Below are 13,447 nucleotides of genomic sequence, written 5' to 3' on the forward strand. Positions count from 1 at the left end.
ATTGTGGGATCGGCACGGGTCAGAAGGGAGATGCACACTGTAAGAATAAAATCCATAGAAAAAAGGATAATGTCCCGACAGAAAATTACCTGTACCTTTTCCATTAAGTTCACAGACATTTCTGTTTATCCATAGACAGAACATTCTGTAGACTAAATTATATCCTCTGTACCTTTAACGAACATTTCTGTTAATCCAAAAATCAAAATACAGAAAAACACCTGTGGAAAATCACTACAGAAAAATGGTAGCCCATATTTCTATGGACTTTTCTAACAGTGCAGGACAAAGAAACAAGCACAGACACAGACAGAGAAGTAATCCACACACCTTCATTGCAGACAGCATGGACCTCTTGTCCCGCAGTAAGGAAGAAGAAATCATTTCATGAGTTCATTGTCAGTTCCACTCAAAAGGTGTTATACAGCCCAGCATGTGGACTGAACTAATCATAATATACAATGATATTCAAAAGGTCCAATGAGTTAGTTTAGATGTCTTCATTTAAGATACATTCACACACATGGCTGATGGACTTTTATATGTCTCAACAGATCAGAATTCAAAGCAAACGTCTGTTTTGCACCAATCATTAAATGAATTCCAGTTTATCACAACTTTGGCCTTTTTGTTGCTGTGTCCATCATTACTATCAGTAATAATAATATGGTATTCACCAAAGCATTTCTGGGATCTGAAAATGACAACATCACTACAAAGAAGTCCAATGTGGCAGGAAATGTGTGCTTGTGTTTCTTAATCTTTCCTGTTTACACATCCAGTAGATAAGGTGCAGCATTTGAGGCTACATTTACATTGCTACGTTTTGGTTTAAAAAGGAAGATCTTCTGCTACGTTTCACCCTCTCATTCCCCCTGCTCTGGTGTTTCCCCCTCTCATTCCCCCTGCTCTGGCGCTTCCCTCTCTCATTCCCCCTGCTCTAGCGTTTCCGAGCCCCTAAACTGGAGACATTAGGAAACACTTCTGATCCGTTTTAGTTCTGAATCTGCAGGGTTGTGTTTCAGTCTCAACGGCCGCAAACGGAGACCTTTGGCAACACCGACACTGACGCCAATGTTTCTCCTCCTGATTGGGTCTTATTGGTCACGATGTCTCGTTCTGAGACTAAGCTACTAACATTACCATGGCAACTACCAGCAGTGGGTGGAGTCTCCACGCTGCCTCCTGTTTAGGCCCAGTATACCAGAATGTTGATGAGATATGAGGTTTGGGCCTGTTAGTTTAAATGGAGATTCTACTGGAGATAAAAACACCTGTTCACCAACATCACTTTTGGCTCAAAACTCTGCTTAAAAAACAAAACGTAGCAATGTAAATGTTACGTTTACATTCATCCGGAGTCCTTTTTCTGGCCAGGTGAATTTAAGTTTAATATTCTCTCTCTTTTCGCTCTGTTTTTGGTCTCCACCAACTCCTGAGGGAAATATCTCTCTCTTTAGCAGCTGAATGCTTCGCTATGTTCACCAGATAGACGCTAACTGTGTCTGTCTGCTGTTTGCCACTGAGCAGGAGGTGTACAGTGGCTTTTTTACAGCTTTTTCACTGAAAACAGCTACTGCAGCTGCAGGAAACAACACTAGAGGGATCTCAAGTTCACTATAAAGCTCTGTAAAGCTGAGTGGAGTTGCAGATTCCCTGTAGGTTCATCACTACGAGTGACCCCTTTCTGAGTAGCACTTTGTCATTTCATACATTGTTATCATAAAAACAAAATCATAAAATTATTGATTGTCAATGGAGTGACCATTGATTTTGTGTCTTCTACCGCCCCGCAGGCAAACTAGATATTTTATTAATAAAGATATGCATACCTGTCAGTAATAAGTAGCGAAATTACGTACTAGAGAATAATCACATTCATATCAGTACAATAATTACAGGCAGGGCTTTAAATTGACACCCACCAACCTGTCAAATGCGGGTAGAAATGAACTTTGGCGGGTAACATTTTAAAGTTACTAGCCAATTTGGCTGGTGATGAATGAAGCAAAGCGTCGGTTTAATTCAGCAGGCTGCAGAAACGATACAAGAAGTCAGTGTTGCCAGATTGGTCTGTTTTCCGCCAAGAAATTTGGGCGGTTTTGTGTGTCTTTGTCTTGGAAATGTAATCTTTATCTTGCAACATTGCTTGTTGAACTAATCCAAGAAGACGAACGGAACGGCGCAAAAACAAACCAGAGGAGCTGAAATCAAGGAGTTAGGAAAAAAAAAAAAACGAGATATGTTTTTGGGGAATTAAGAAACCAGAAGAGCAAAAGAGGACGGCTACAGACACAGGGGGACAATAAGGATGAAAGAGGAGGGAAAGAGAAGAATACGAGGACTGTCAGGTCATAAGTGGGTCGTATATATATTAAAAAATGTGGCTCGGGGTAAAAAATGTGGCTCTACTAGCCGTGTTGGCTGGTGACCAAAAAAGATAATTCCATGCCCTGATTATAGGTATTCCAGTGCAACAATGGCAAAGTTACATTGTATTCATTTATTCCACTTATTAACTTAGAACATGTGTTGTTGATTTGTTTTTCACAGGTCTTTTAACGCAGCGTGTTAGTCCCTGTTGATTGGATCCCTCAGGTTTCAGATGGTCCAAATGATCAGTAATGAACGCGAGTGAAAGCAGCTTCTAGTTCTGAATGGTGCTATCGGAGCTGTGCTGGTGTTTGCATTTGATTTTATCTTTACATATTCCAAGTCGTTGGTTTTTGAGGGTTGATTGTTTTTTTTTTCTTTACCTGGGATCCTGGAAATATTTCTCAGTTGGAATATTCTACATGGATTGGTACTGTATTTAAACAGAATTTGTTTAAATATGCAGGCTATATATATCATTTATAATAAAATCATTGTTTGAGACTTATAGCTATAGATACAGTAACATCAAAAACATATGTGATAACAACAAATACTTTTAAAATGTAACTCACTGTTTTGCATCATGGAGGCCACGCCAGTCTCCCAGCTTGTTTGACTTCTGAAATCTGTATGGAGAGAAAGAAATTAATTTTGTTTCTATGGACAAATCTGTCTTATAATGCACAGTACTTGGAAAGACAGCACGCCAAACATCTCTCCCTACACTGAATCAGGTAAAGGAAGAGAAATCGTTACAGGTCAATTCTTGTCTAATCAAGTTTTTTTTTTTAGAGCAGTGAGAAAAAAGAAAGCCACAAAAAAAGCATAGTTTTCTCTTTTAACCCTTGTGATGGCTTCCCGTCAAACATGAAAAAAGCACTTTTTGTTGTCCCTATCGCAACGTTTTTATTGCTTTTAAAAATTTTACGTTTTTTGTCTTTTTTGTGTGTCTTGGTCACTTTTTTTCCACATTTTTATAGCTTTTTCTGATGTTTGTATGCCTTTTTTGGACATTTTGTCGCTTTTGCCGGCGTTTTTGACGCTTTTTTCCAACTTTTTTCCAACATTTTTGACGCTTTTCCCAAAAATTTTAGGCGCTTATTTCGACATCCCATATTATAGATATAAAAAAACTTTGCAAACGGGTCAAATATGACCAGAGGACAACACAAGGGTTAAATGTGTCTGTGAGATTTGGAAGAAATAGTGAAACTTTTTATCAGATGAGAAAAACATGTTGAGGTGAAATGAAACCCTTAACATTATCTGTCTGGACAGAATGGCTGAATACCAAGCCATCCTGTGATTGGTTCATATGCTAATGGATGCTAATGTCCATAAAGTTATGAGCACAGACTTGAGTCTCACTGTGGGAGTCCAGCTCTCACACTCAGGTCCAAGTGTGCTGACACAAAGTGAAAATCAGGGCAGCTTCACGTCGAGTTCTTTTGTGTTCAAACTTGGCCATAAAGCTAAAAGATGATTTCTACACTACACTCAAGATTGGAATCCCGTTTCTGTCTCTTCCTGTCCTGCACAGATCTGGCCACTTGTACTCTTTCTCTTGAAGACTTTACGGACTGTCAATGGAAGACTGAAGCTGTGTGCTTCTGCAGAAGAAATGCTCTCTACATTCTTCTCTTTTGTGCTTGGTTGGCGACAAGCTGGGTTTCCATACTCTTGTCAATTGAATTAACTGAAGTTTGCTAAAAACATTCATGCGAATAAAGCCGGTGAAAGTGTGTTCCAACACATTCTCACTCGCATCTCATAAAATACGGACGCTTGGTCAGGTGCCTTTGAAGTCTCCTTTAGCGTCATATCTAAAAGGAAACATGACACACGGGACACGATCGCCGGTCTCCTGGGTGAAAGTCCTGTGTTGTTTGACCCATCTCCCCCCCCCCCCCCCCCCCAACCAACCTCCCTACGCGGAACTTCGGCCTTTCATACTACTCGCTACTGTTGTCTCTCTTAATTCTATGTCATCTTACAGTGCGTCGTAGCTGCTGTTCTGCCCCCTGCGTTCTACACACACACTGAAGGGAGATTTTTGCGTTGTATCTGACGCTGACACCCAATGCCCAAGCGTCCGTATTTTACGAGTTGGGAGTGAGAACGGGTTGGTTTCCATCCAACGTCTTCAGAGCCAATAAAAACCTGTGTGTAATGACGTCACATGCTGTACTGCGGTCACATTGGTACTGTATATCGAATTGATTTGAGACATTTTAAGGTGTTTCTATTTATTTTTCGCATTGAATCGCACAACATTCAAATGGATCACACCGTCTACTTAAAAATGATTCATACTGCGCAGGTTGTAATAGGTCTCTCGTCTCCTCATTACTTATATCTGTCTTTGTTGACACCCGCCATGTCTGCAAAGAAAGCATAAATGATCTCAAACTTATTTTTCTTCATTTTATTGCAGGTTGCAAACATGAAATGACCTAAACGTAATCGCAATTCATAATTAATGCGGCAAATAACGTTTCCGTCAGCGTTAATCGCATAAACCGTTTGCCGATTAAGAGAAAATCTGATGAGATTGAACGTACACACGTGTCGATATTCATGAAATTCAATCAAATTTGACTGTTTCCATGAGGCATTTTTCATTCGATATTACTTAATTCGCATAAAAACGTGTTGATGGAAACATGGCTACTGATTCTCTGTGTGTTGCTGAACCATTTCTGCCCACCTGATCACACTGAGATACGTGACATGATTTCTGCAGCTGCATGTGTGCTGCATATATTTCAATGCATTTCAGCGCTGTATAAGAATATACCTGAATTTTGCAGAGCCTCCTGTACTGAAGAGGATTAGGGCCACATGAAAAACATGAATGGAGTTCTGAGTTTAAAGTCAGAATTATGAGATTAAGTCAGAATTCTGACTTTTTTTTTTAAAAACTTAAAAAAAGATATTTTTTTTTAGACTAGCCGGAATTCTGAGAAAAAAAGTCAGAATTCTCACTTTGAACTCAGAACTCAAATACATTTTTTCACATGTGGCCCTAATCCTGTTCCGTACTCGTGATAGCACAAGACACTGTGGGAGTTGGTGGACAGCTGTTGGACACTTTATGTTGTAAATGGTAATATAAACTACTACATATTTATTTATTGATTGAAACAATTCTGAGCAATTTGAATCAAATTAGCCAGATATTACGGGACGGCTGATGAAAAAAAGGAGGATACGATTTTGAGATTGAATAAAAATGATTAACCCACATTTAGTCACAATCCAGAATTTGTATATATTTTGGAACATTTCTGAATCATTTTAGATTGATATTGAAATAACTGTTAGTAAATTCCTAGTTCAGTTCTGGCCATGCAGTTTCCTGCCTCTCTCTGTTATAAACCCTCGATAAAAACCAAATTGCCCCAAAAAACATCATGATAGAAAGATAGTAGATAATTATATAATTATTTATAAAACATTCGCATCCATAAATGTTTAACTATCCTCCATTAACACAAAAAAGTGCACTGTTGTGCATGGATGATCAGGCATACCAACTATCTGCTGTCATGAATGCATGTTGAAAGTACATTTATTTATTTATTTAGTTATCTTATTTTATCTATTTATTACTGAGGCTGCTAACTTATTAGGAATGTGCAATGCCTTATCTATTATCTATTATTTGTGAATTATATACTGCTGGGACTTTTTCACTTCTTGCTCTCATGCAACTGCCTTTTTAAAAAATGTTGGGTTTAAAAAAAAAATGTTTTAGTGGTTGTTGGGATTGTTTTTTTTAATACTCAGGGAGCACCAACGTAATTCCGTTGTAATACTGTCAGATAGTAGTACAATGACAATAAAGCTTCTTATGACTATGTCTTATTCATTATACTTCACCCCCCCCCCCCAAAAAAAGAAAAAAATACAAAAAAAAAAAAAAACCAAAGAAGCCCTTTCAGGTTGGCTTAAAAAAAGCTAACCAATAAAGGCTTCAAAGCAGCTATACTTCTCTGAAGCTCTTGTCATTTACCAACCTGCATAATGAACATGAAGCAGCTCCCCACACACACTCTCTCTCACACACACACACACACACACACACACACACACACACACACACACACACACACACACACACACACACAGGCCGGCTATAGGCACCTTGTGTCCCCGCTGGAACTCTCCCTGTGAAAGGAGACAAAGAGCCAAAGAGCCGGGGGAGCGGGCCGCGGCTCTGCCCGGTAAATACCCGCCGGCCTTTGTGTGTCCGCGGGGGTTTTGGTGTCGTTACCTCGTTAGCTGTGGCTCGTTAAAAAACCCGCCACACAAAACCGCGGCGGGGAGCCCAATTTGACCAGTACAAGTGACATAAAAGGGGTTCTGTTGAACACACTGATGACAATATAAAAGTTTCATTCAGCCGCATTCAGCGCTCTGATATTGGCAGAAAAGAGCCGAGAGAGACACGGAGAGAGAGAGAGAGCCGCTGCCGAACACCGCCGGCCGAGGCAGCCGCTGATGGGCCCTACTTCTACTGCACGGACGGTGTCCCACTGCATGCTCATAACAGTGATAATAATTATGTTTTATCTTAACATTGTAATAACTGTAAAGAACAATAACTCAACACACAACGTATCCAACATTATGAACATTATGAGCCGTTCAAAAGAAGTACTATAGCGAGACTGACTCATACACAGGCTACAATTACTACAAATACGTTTTTATTCTATATAATTTAAAATTATAATTATACAATTTATATAGGCTACAATTACCCTTGTACCGGGATAAATAATGTCGAGTTGAATTGAATATAATGGTACCGTCCGTTTTTCTATTATTGGCGTTTATTCCTTGATTGTGTTAATATTTTTTTAAAGAAACAAATAAAGTCTTTGCTGTAGTCCCTGTACAGTCCCAGTATATGGACGTCCCCTCTTTCAGATGTAGACATCGCTCAAGTGTGTGTGTGTGTGTGTGTGTGTGTGTGTGTGTGTGTGTGTGTGTGTGTGTGTGTGTTGCGCCTGCGTGTTTAGGATCATGCTGTGCCCGCTGTGTTTGCGCTATGAGCTGATCAAAGCAAGTTCCTGACAACTTAAGTTGCAATGGCGAGAGATTTGCACACACAGTGCTTAAATTATTAACTATGTTGTATGTATGTGTCTCTGTTTCGGTATTTATTATTGATTCTTATTAATGTTTAATATGTTTGTTTGTTTGTTTGTAGGCCTATGTAGCCTATCACCAAGGTAAAGTCCATGTAGTTCCACTACTGTGGCAATAAACCTTACTAAGTACTGTACTTGAGTCCAAATGTTGAGGTACTTGTACTTTAAAGTCTTTTCTTTTCATGCCACTTTCTACTTCTACTCCGCTACATTTCAGAGAGAAATATTGGACTTTTTACTCCACTACATTCATCTGACAGCTTTAGTTACTTTACACATTAAGATTTCTGCACACAAAACACATGTAGTTTATAAAATCTGATGTTTTATTCTAAAGTAAACTAGCAAACAATATAACGGCTACAAGTCCAGCTGAGATGATCAGACCATTAAACACACAACTGGTTGGATCCTTTACACTTTCTACAATGGGAGGAGAGTTCTTTCTTTTTAATACTTTAACTACATTTTGCTGATGATACATACTCTTACTTAAGTAACATTTTCAATGCAGGACTTTTACTTGTAACAGAGTATTTTTACAGTGTGGTAATAGTACTTTTACTGAAGTAAAGGATCTGAATACTTCTTCCACCGCTGTCTGTGCTCAGCCAGTGCAGCTTCTAATGGCACATCAAATACGATTTGATTCTGATTTCCTGGATGATAACATACTGAAGTATTTGTTGGTAAGGTCGGACGTGACGTAGCCACTGCTCTGCTCACTGTCGTCAAAAAGAATCAAACGTGACGCACCTGTGCGCACGGCGGAATACCCAGAGGCGTTTGCGCATGTCTCGTGTCGATTCATCAGAACATATGGGAAGCAGCGCCGCGCAGCGCGCTACCGTAATCCCTGTCTGACATGCAGAAAGTGTCCCAGATTCACATGTTGGATGAAGTCACATCCGACCTGATTAATCATGCCGTTAATTGGATTCGATTCAATTAAGACGTTAATTAACAGCTGACTTAATTACATCATCAATTAAGACGCACTTTGTCGTCTTGTAGGCCTGCTATTATGGGATTTTAAAAAGCCTCCACACCCCCCACTCCAAACAGCATGTCTTGTATGACACTGAGAGCAGATGCATCATATCTATTCTTAACTACATTTTCTATAATGAAGGATTTTTTGATTGTGACTCCAAAACATAAGCCGAATAATCAAATGTTTTCTGATTCTGATCTTAATATTGTGCATCAGGGGCAATTCTAGGATCAGAGCTTTAGTGGTGCCTGGAACCCTTTTAACATCATTTTTTTTAAATTCTACTTTTAACATCATTTTGGACCTCCATGATAGGGGAAACCCTGAATTATGTAACTGGAAAGACACCAACAATTCTGAGCCATAGGGCCATTACTGCAGAGGGGATTGAGTATTACAAAGTAATGAAGATATCTATCCATGGAAAGGCAGACATTCACAAAATGCAGTATCAATAACTTTTGAAAATTAGAGATTTATGCAATTTTGACTAACGGCTGACAAGCACTGTTTCCTGAAAATGGCTCAGAATTATTTTTCTGAATGATCTACATGTAGGCGTCTAGATTCTGGGTTTAGTTTCACAATGTTGTGATATAGAGCAGAACTCCTTAGCTCACAATAGTTTAACACACACTATTGTTATTGTTTTTTTGTTGTTTTTTTTTAGCAAAAAACAAAACAAAAAAAGGGGCTAAAACTGCCCCTGTCGTGCAGGCCTTTCAAGCACTCACTTATTGTTTGGTCCAGGCATTTGTAAAGTACAACTCAAACTAAAAAGTGGAAGGCCTTCACTGGATAACTGTTCATAATGACTTGATACAACCTTCTGTTTAACTATCAATTACAAAAATAAATATTCTACAAATAGGGGAGACTGGGGATAGTTGGAACTACTCCACTTGGTGGGGGGTTGAGATCGCAACTTTTAAGCTAAATTAAAATTTTAGCATATCATTTCCTGCATTGTGGTGAAATTTTCTCCAACAATTTGTGGTGCAAATGTCTTTATTTATGTAAATGAAATGATAATAGGTTTTTTGGGGGGGTTGCACTGGCCAGTTTTGATTACTGGGAGCCCCCCCCCCCCCCCCGCCTGTAAATTACACATATGTCTGACAATAATAAAGATATCAAGGTCTTTACAAGCTTCAAATGATGCTTTAAATGAATGAGTTGTTTGACACTTTGATGCTCGGGTGAATTGTCCTAAAGTGGGACATTATTTGCATTTCAGACTTCTGTGACATATTGACGTATTAAGCCAATACATTAAATCCATATTTAACACCATTTTTACAAACCCCAGGATGTTCCCTAATCAAATCAAATCAAATGAGAAAAATGCAGATAACACATCCCCAAAAGAAAAAATAAGACATATCAGTACTCTTAGCACAAGTTATGTCCCTTATCTGGGACACATCACATAGAAAGTATATGATAAAAGGCCCCAAATCACCTTGATTCATGATAAATAGTAAAAGAATAATTATTCCTCGCCACTGTTGCACCAAATGCTTGCTGGTGGGAAAATTGTTGAGTCTTTGTAAATGATAGAGTGTGGTCTAGACCTACTCTATCTGTAAAGCGTCTTGAGATAACTCTGGTTATGATTAGAAACAATAAATAAAATTGAATTGAATTGAATGAAATATCATCTTCCCTCACATATGGCTACAACACTAAAGATGACTTATATTTGGATGTTTTTCAGTTTTTAACCTTTGTGTTGTCTTCCCTTCTGAAAAACTGAAAATCAACACTTTTTATGACGTTTTTGTCTCTTTTTTTGACACTTTTGGCGCTTTTTTTGTTTGGACGTTTAACGCTTCTTTTCATTACCGTGTATTAAACACCACTAGCACCAAGTCATTACTAGTTTTACACTTATTTTGGGAAAAAATGATCAATAAACCTTATTTATAGGAAGTTATACCTAATTCTTGAGTTAAAAAAAGCAGAAATTATGAATTATTTAGACTAATATTAAAGGAAGGATAATCACAGAAGGGTCAGCGTTCAGTCCGGATACTTTTTCGATTTATTTTTTTTCAAATGCTAAATTGAACAGAACACCCAAAATTCAATGACAGTAGAGATCCAATCATTTGCTGTACTTGAAATAACCCGTGTTATTTTCTGGGTAAAAATTAGGAAGTGAAAAAGAAACCCATATTTTTGATATAGATATTTAGACAACGGATCAAAACAAAGATGGCTGGAGCAGAATATGTGAAGGAGAGTTTAGAGCGTTCACTCATCACTGCAGGGCTCAGCGACACGGATTCATGGCGATGTGCAAAACGTTAATTAAGTCATGTTGTTCAGTAGAAATAAAAATTAAAAATAAGTCTGAGATGTATGAAACAACGGCAGGGTAAGATACAGTATGATGCGGTTCAACAAAATCTCCAAAACGTTCACACACACACACACACACACACACACACACACACAACACACGCACGCACACACACACACGCACGCACACACGCACTCACGCACGCACGCAAGCACGGGCCACACACACACACACACACACACACACACACACACACACACACACACACACACACACACAATCCTACAACTTTACCAACACATTGAAGTGGGAGAAAAACCGCCACGGTCATTCTACATGGGCTACATACGGGAGTTAAAACGGCTCACATACGCACGCGCCTGTAGGCCTACTGTTCAGAATAGGGTCTCTGACCCTGCATACTCACCATAATAATAATAAAAAGTGGTACTTGTTGTTATGTTATAGCCTACACTTCGCTTCCCTCCGCTTCCTAACATGGAATCCAGCAAGAAAGAAAGTCGGAGTTTTTGATTCATAAACCACGATATCACTCAGCGCGCGCGCGCGCGCTCTCAGCACTGAGTGTCATCGCGGCAGAGAGCGCTGCTTTATTAGAGTTGTTTGTTTGTTTGTTTGTTTGTTTGTTTGTTGTTTGTGTCTGTTAGTCTCCCAGGGACTGGATTGGCGCCGCAGTCCGAATCCGAAAAAAAAATATTTATTGCCAAGAAATAAACACTTTGCCCTGGTTGTTGGTGCATACATAAAACATATTAGCTTACACATTAATATGAAATAAATACAGAAGCAAGTAACACATCCATATAACTATTTGACATTAATAAATAAAAGAGGCTGTGTGGTTTAGTGCCGGGTGTGCAATTGTCGAGCTGTGTGCAAAACGTTCAGGATGTAGATGAAATAGAATGTGCAGAAGACAGGATGTAGGATTGAGAGACAGATTTTATACATCACACCTGTGTTTCTGACGCACAACTACTGTATGCAAAATACACACATTAACACAGCAATCGTTATCGTTATGCTTGGCTGCCAATAACATGGAAAGGCGATTTGGAGAAAGCATGTTGAGCATGGGGGGGTTTACAACCCGCAGAATAATCCAAACTGGCCGATGTAATGAAGTCAAAGAGTTTAAATGCTGTGGCAAGAAAGAATTTGTTGTTAAGATGTGCATCATTCCTTAAAAAAAAAAAAAAACATATGTAAGGGTTTGAGTGTGAAGAAAGTTTGGAACAATACAGCAGATTGATTCATTAATAACGATAATATTTACATGAATAAAGAAATTTTTATGCAGAAAAGGCACAAATTGTTGCAGAAAAATTCACCAGAATGCAGGAAATGAAGCGTTTGATATGCTAAAAATTCCCAGACTCGCCGGCTCTAATTTGTCCCCCCTAATGTTGAAACAAACGCTTTTCGCCCCCCCCCCCCCCCCCCATGTTGAATCCAAAGTTACACCCTGTATGTTGAGGCTCATTTACTTGGTTGTCGTGAATATATGAGTTATTTCTTTTGTTTTTGTTTTTTTGTGATTCAATTTTCAGCAAGTTTCTGCAACTACACGCGCATCTGTTGCTTTACCACTCTGACAGGATGTTCCACATTTGGGGTAAAATAGTCAATGAAACAGCTGTTTGATTGTTCAATCTGTCATATTTCCAATCAATTCAAATGGAATCCAGACTTTTTTTTACTTGCTCTCTCTTTGTCTATTTGACTGCTTGCTTCACAAAACATGCCATCAGAGAGGCTGAGGGAGTGATCCCAAAAAACAGCTTTCCTCCTCCTCTGTCCCGTATAAACCATCATCTGTTTCTTCTCTGCTCCCCTTTTCCTGTCGACCCTCTGTTCTTAAAGCTGCTCAATCGTTCAGTTGCTGTAATATTTAAAATTCTACACATGTTCTTTTTTGATTCTTTTCCAACATTTGACTACAAACACGTTTTCCTTTTGCTTTCTTTCTCAGCCAGGCTCCAAGTTTAGTCCTTATCTGCTAAATAAACTTTTTAACTCCATGCACAGACTGATGGAGAGAGAGACAGAAGAGGGAGAGATGAGAGCGATACAGAGAGAGGGAGAGAGAGAGGCAGAGAGAGAGAGAGAGGGAGAGAGAGAGAGACAGAGAGAGAGAGAGAGAGAGAGAGAGAGAGAGAGTTTACCTTTCTGTGGCATGCTGTAGAGAGGTAAAGTTTGGCTTCGTTTAGTTTTCCAACAGCTCCTTTCTTCTATTCTTTCCTCCAATTAGTTTCTCCTTGACTGAGGAGACAAGTGCAGAGAGAGACCGAGCTGCTCCTCTGAGGAGGAGGGAGGAGAGAGAGAGGAGGGAGAGTGGGAGGGGCTGCCAGAGAGAGAGATAGAGAGAGAGACAGAGAGAGACAGAGAGAGAGAGAGAGAGAGAGAGAGAGACAGAGAGAGAGAGAGAGAGACAGAGAGAGAGAGAGAGAGAGAGAGAGAGAGAGAGAGAGAGAGAGAGAGAGAGAGAGAGAGAGAGAATAAAGGGGAGTGGATGAAGGTTTTGAACTGTGTGGTCAGATGAGAGTTTGTTTATGAGTGTGAGGAGAGAGAAGTGTGTGTGTGTGTGTGTGT

The 13,447-nt window shown here is 39.3% G+C and overlaps 1 protein-coding gene across 3 annotated transcripts in view; it reads right to left on the bottom strand.

The window, feature by feature from the left end:
* Nucleotides 1-13,155, bottom strand: part of LOC116040241 (paired box protein Pax-6-like) — a 32,923-nt gene extending 19,768 nt beyond the window's left edge. For 2 of the 3 annotated variants that reach the window (XM_036003539.1, XM_031285537.2), the window contains exons 1-3: nucleotides 13,021-13,155; nucleotides 2,949-3,002; nucleotides 331-354 (exon numbers count right to left, since the gene is read on the bottom strand). In XM_036003539.1, coding sequence (XP_035859432.1) covers nucleotides 331-354; nucleotides 2,949-3,002; nucleotides 13,021-13,033 — 91 coding nt within the window. In that variant the 5' untranslated portion in view covers nucleotides 13,034-13,155. The remainder of the gene's footprint in view (nucleotides 1-330; nucleotides 355-2,948; nucleotides 3,003-13,020) is intronic. The other variant, XM_031285538.2, reaches the window with a different exon arrangement.
* Between the last annotated feature and the right edge of the window lie 292 nt (nucleotides 13,156-13,447).

This window comes from Sander lucioperca, chromosome 7 (assembly GCF_008315115.2).
Source record: "Sander lucioperca isolate FBNREF2018 chromosome 7, SLUC_FBN_1.2, whole genome shotgun sequence".
NCBI lineage: Eukaryota > Metazoa > Chordata > Actinopteri > Perciformes > Percidae > Sander > Sander lucioperca.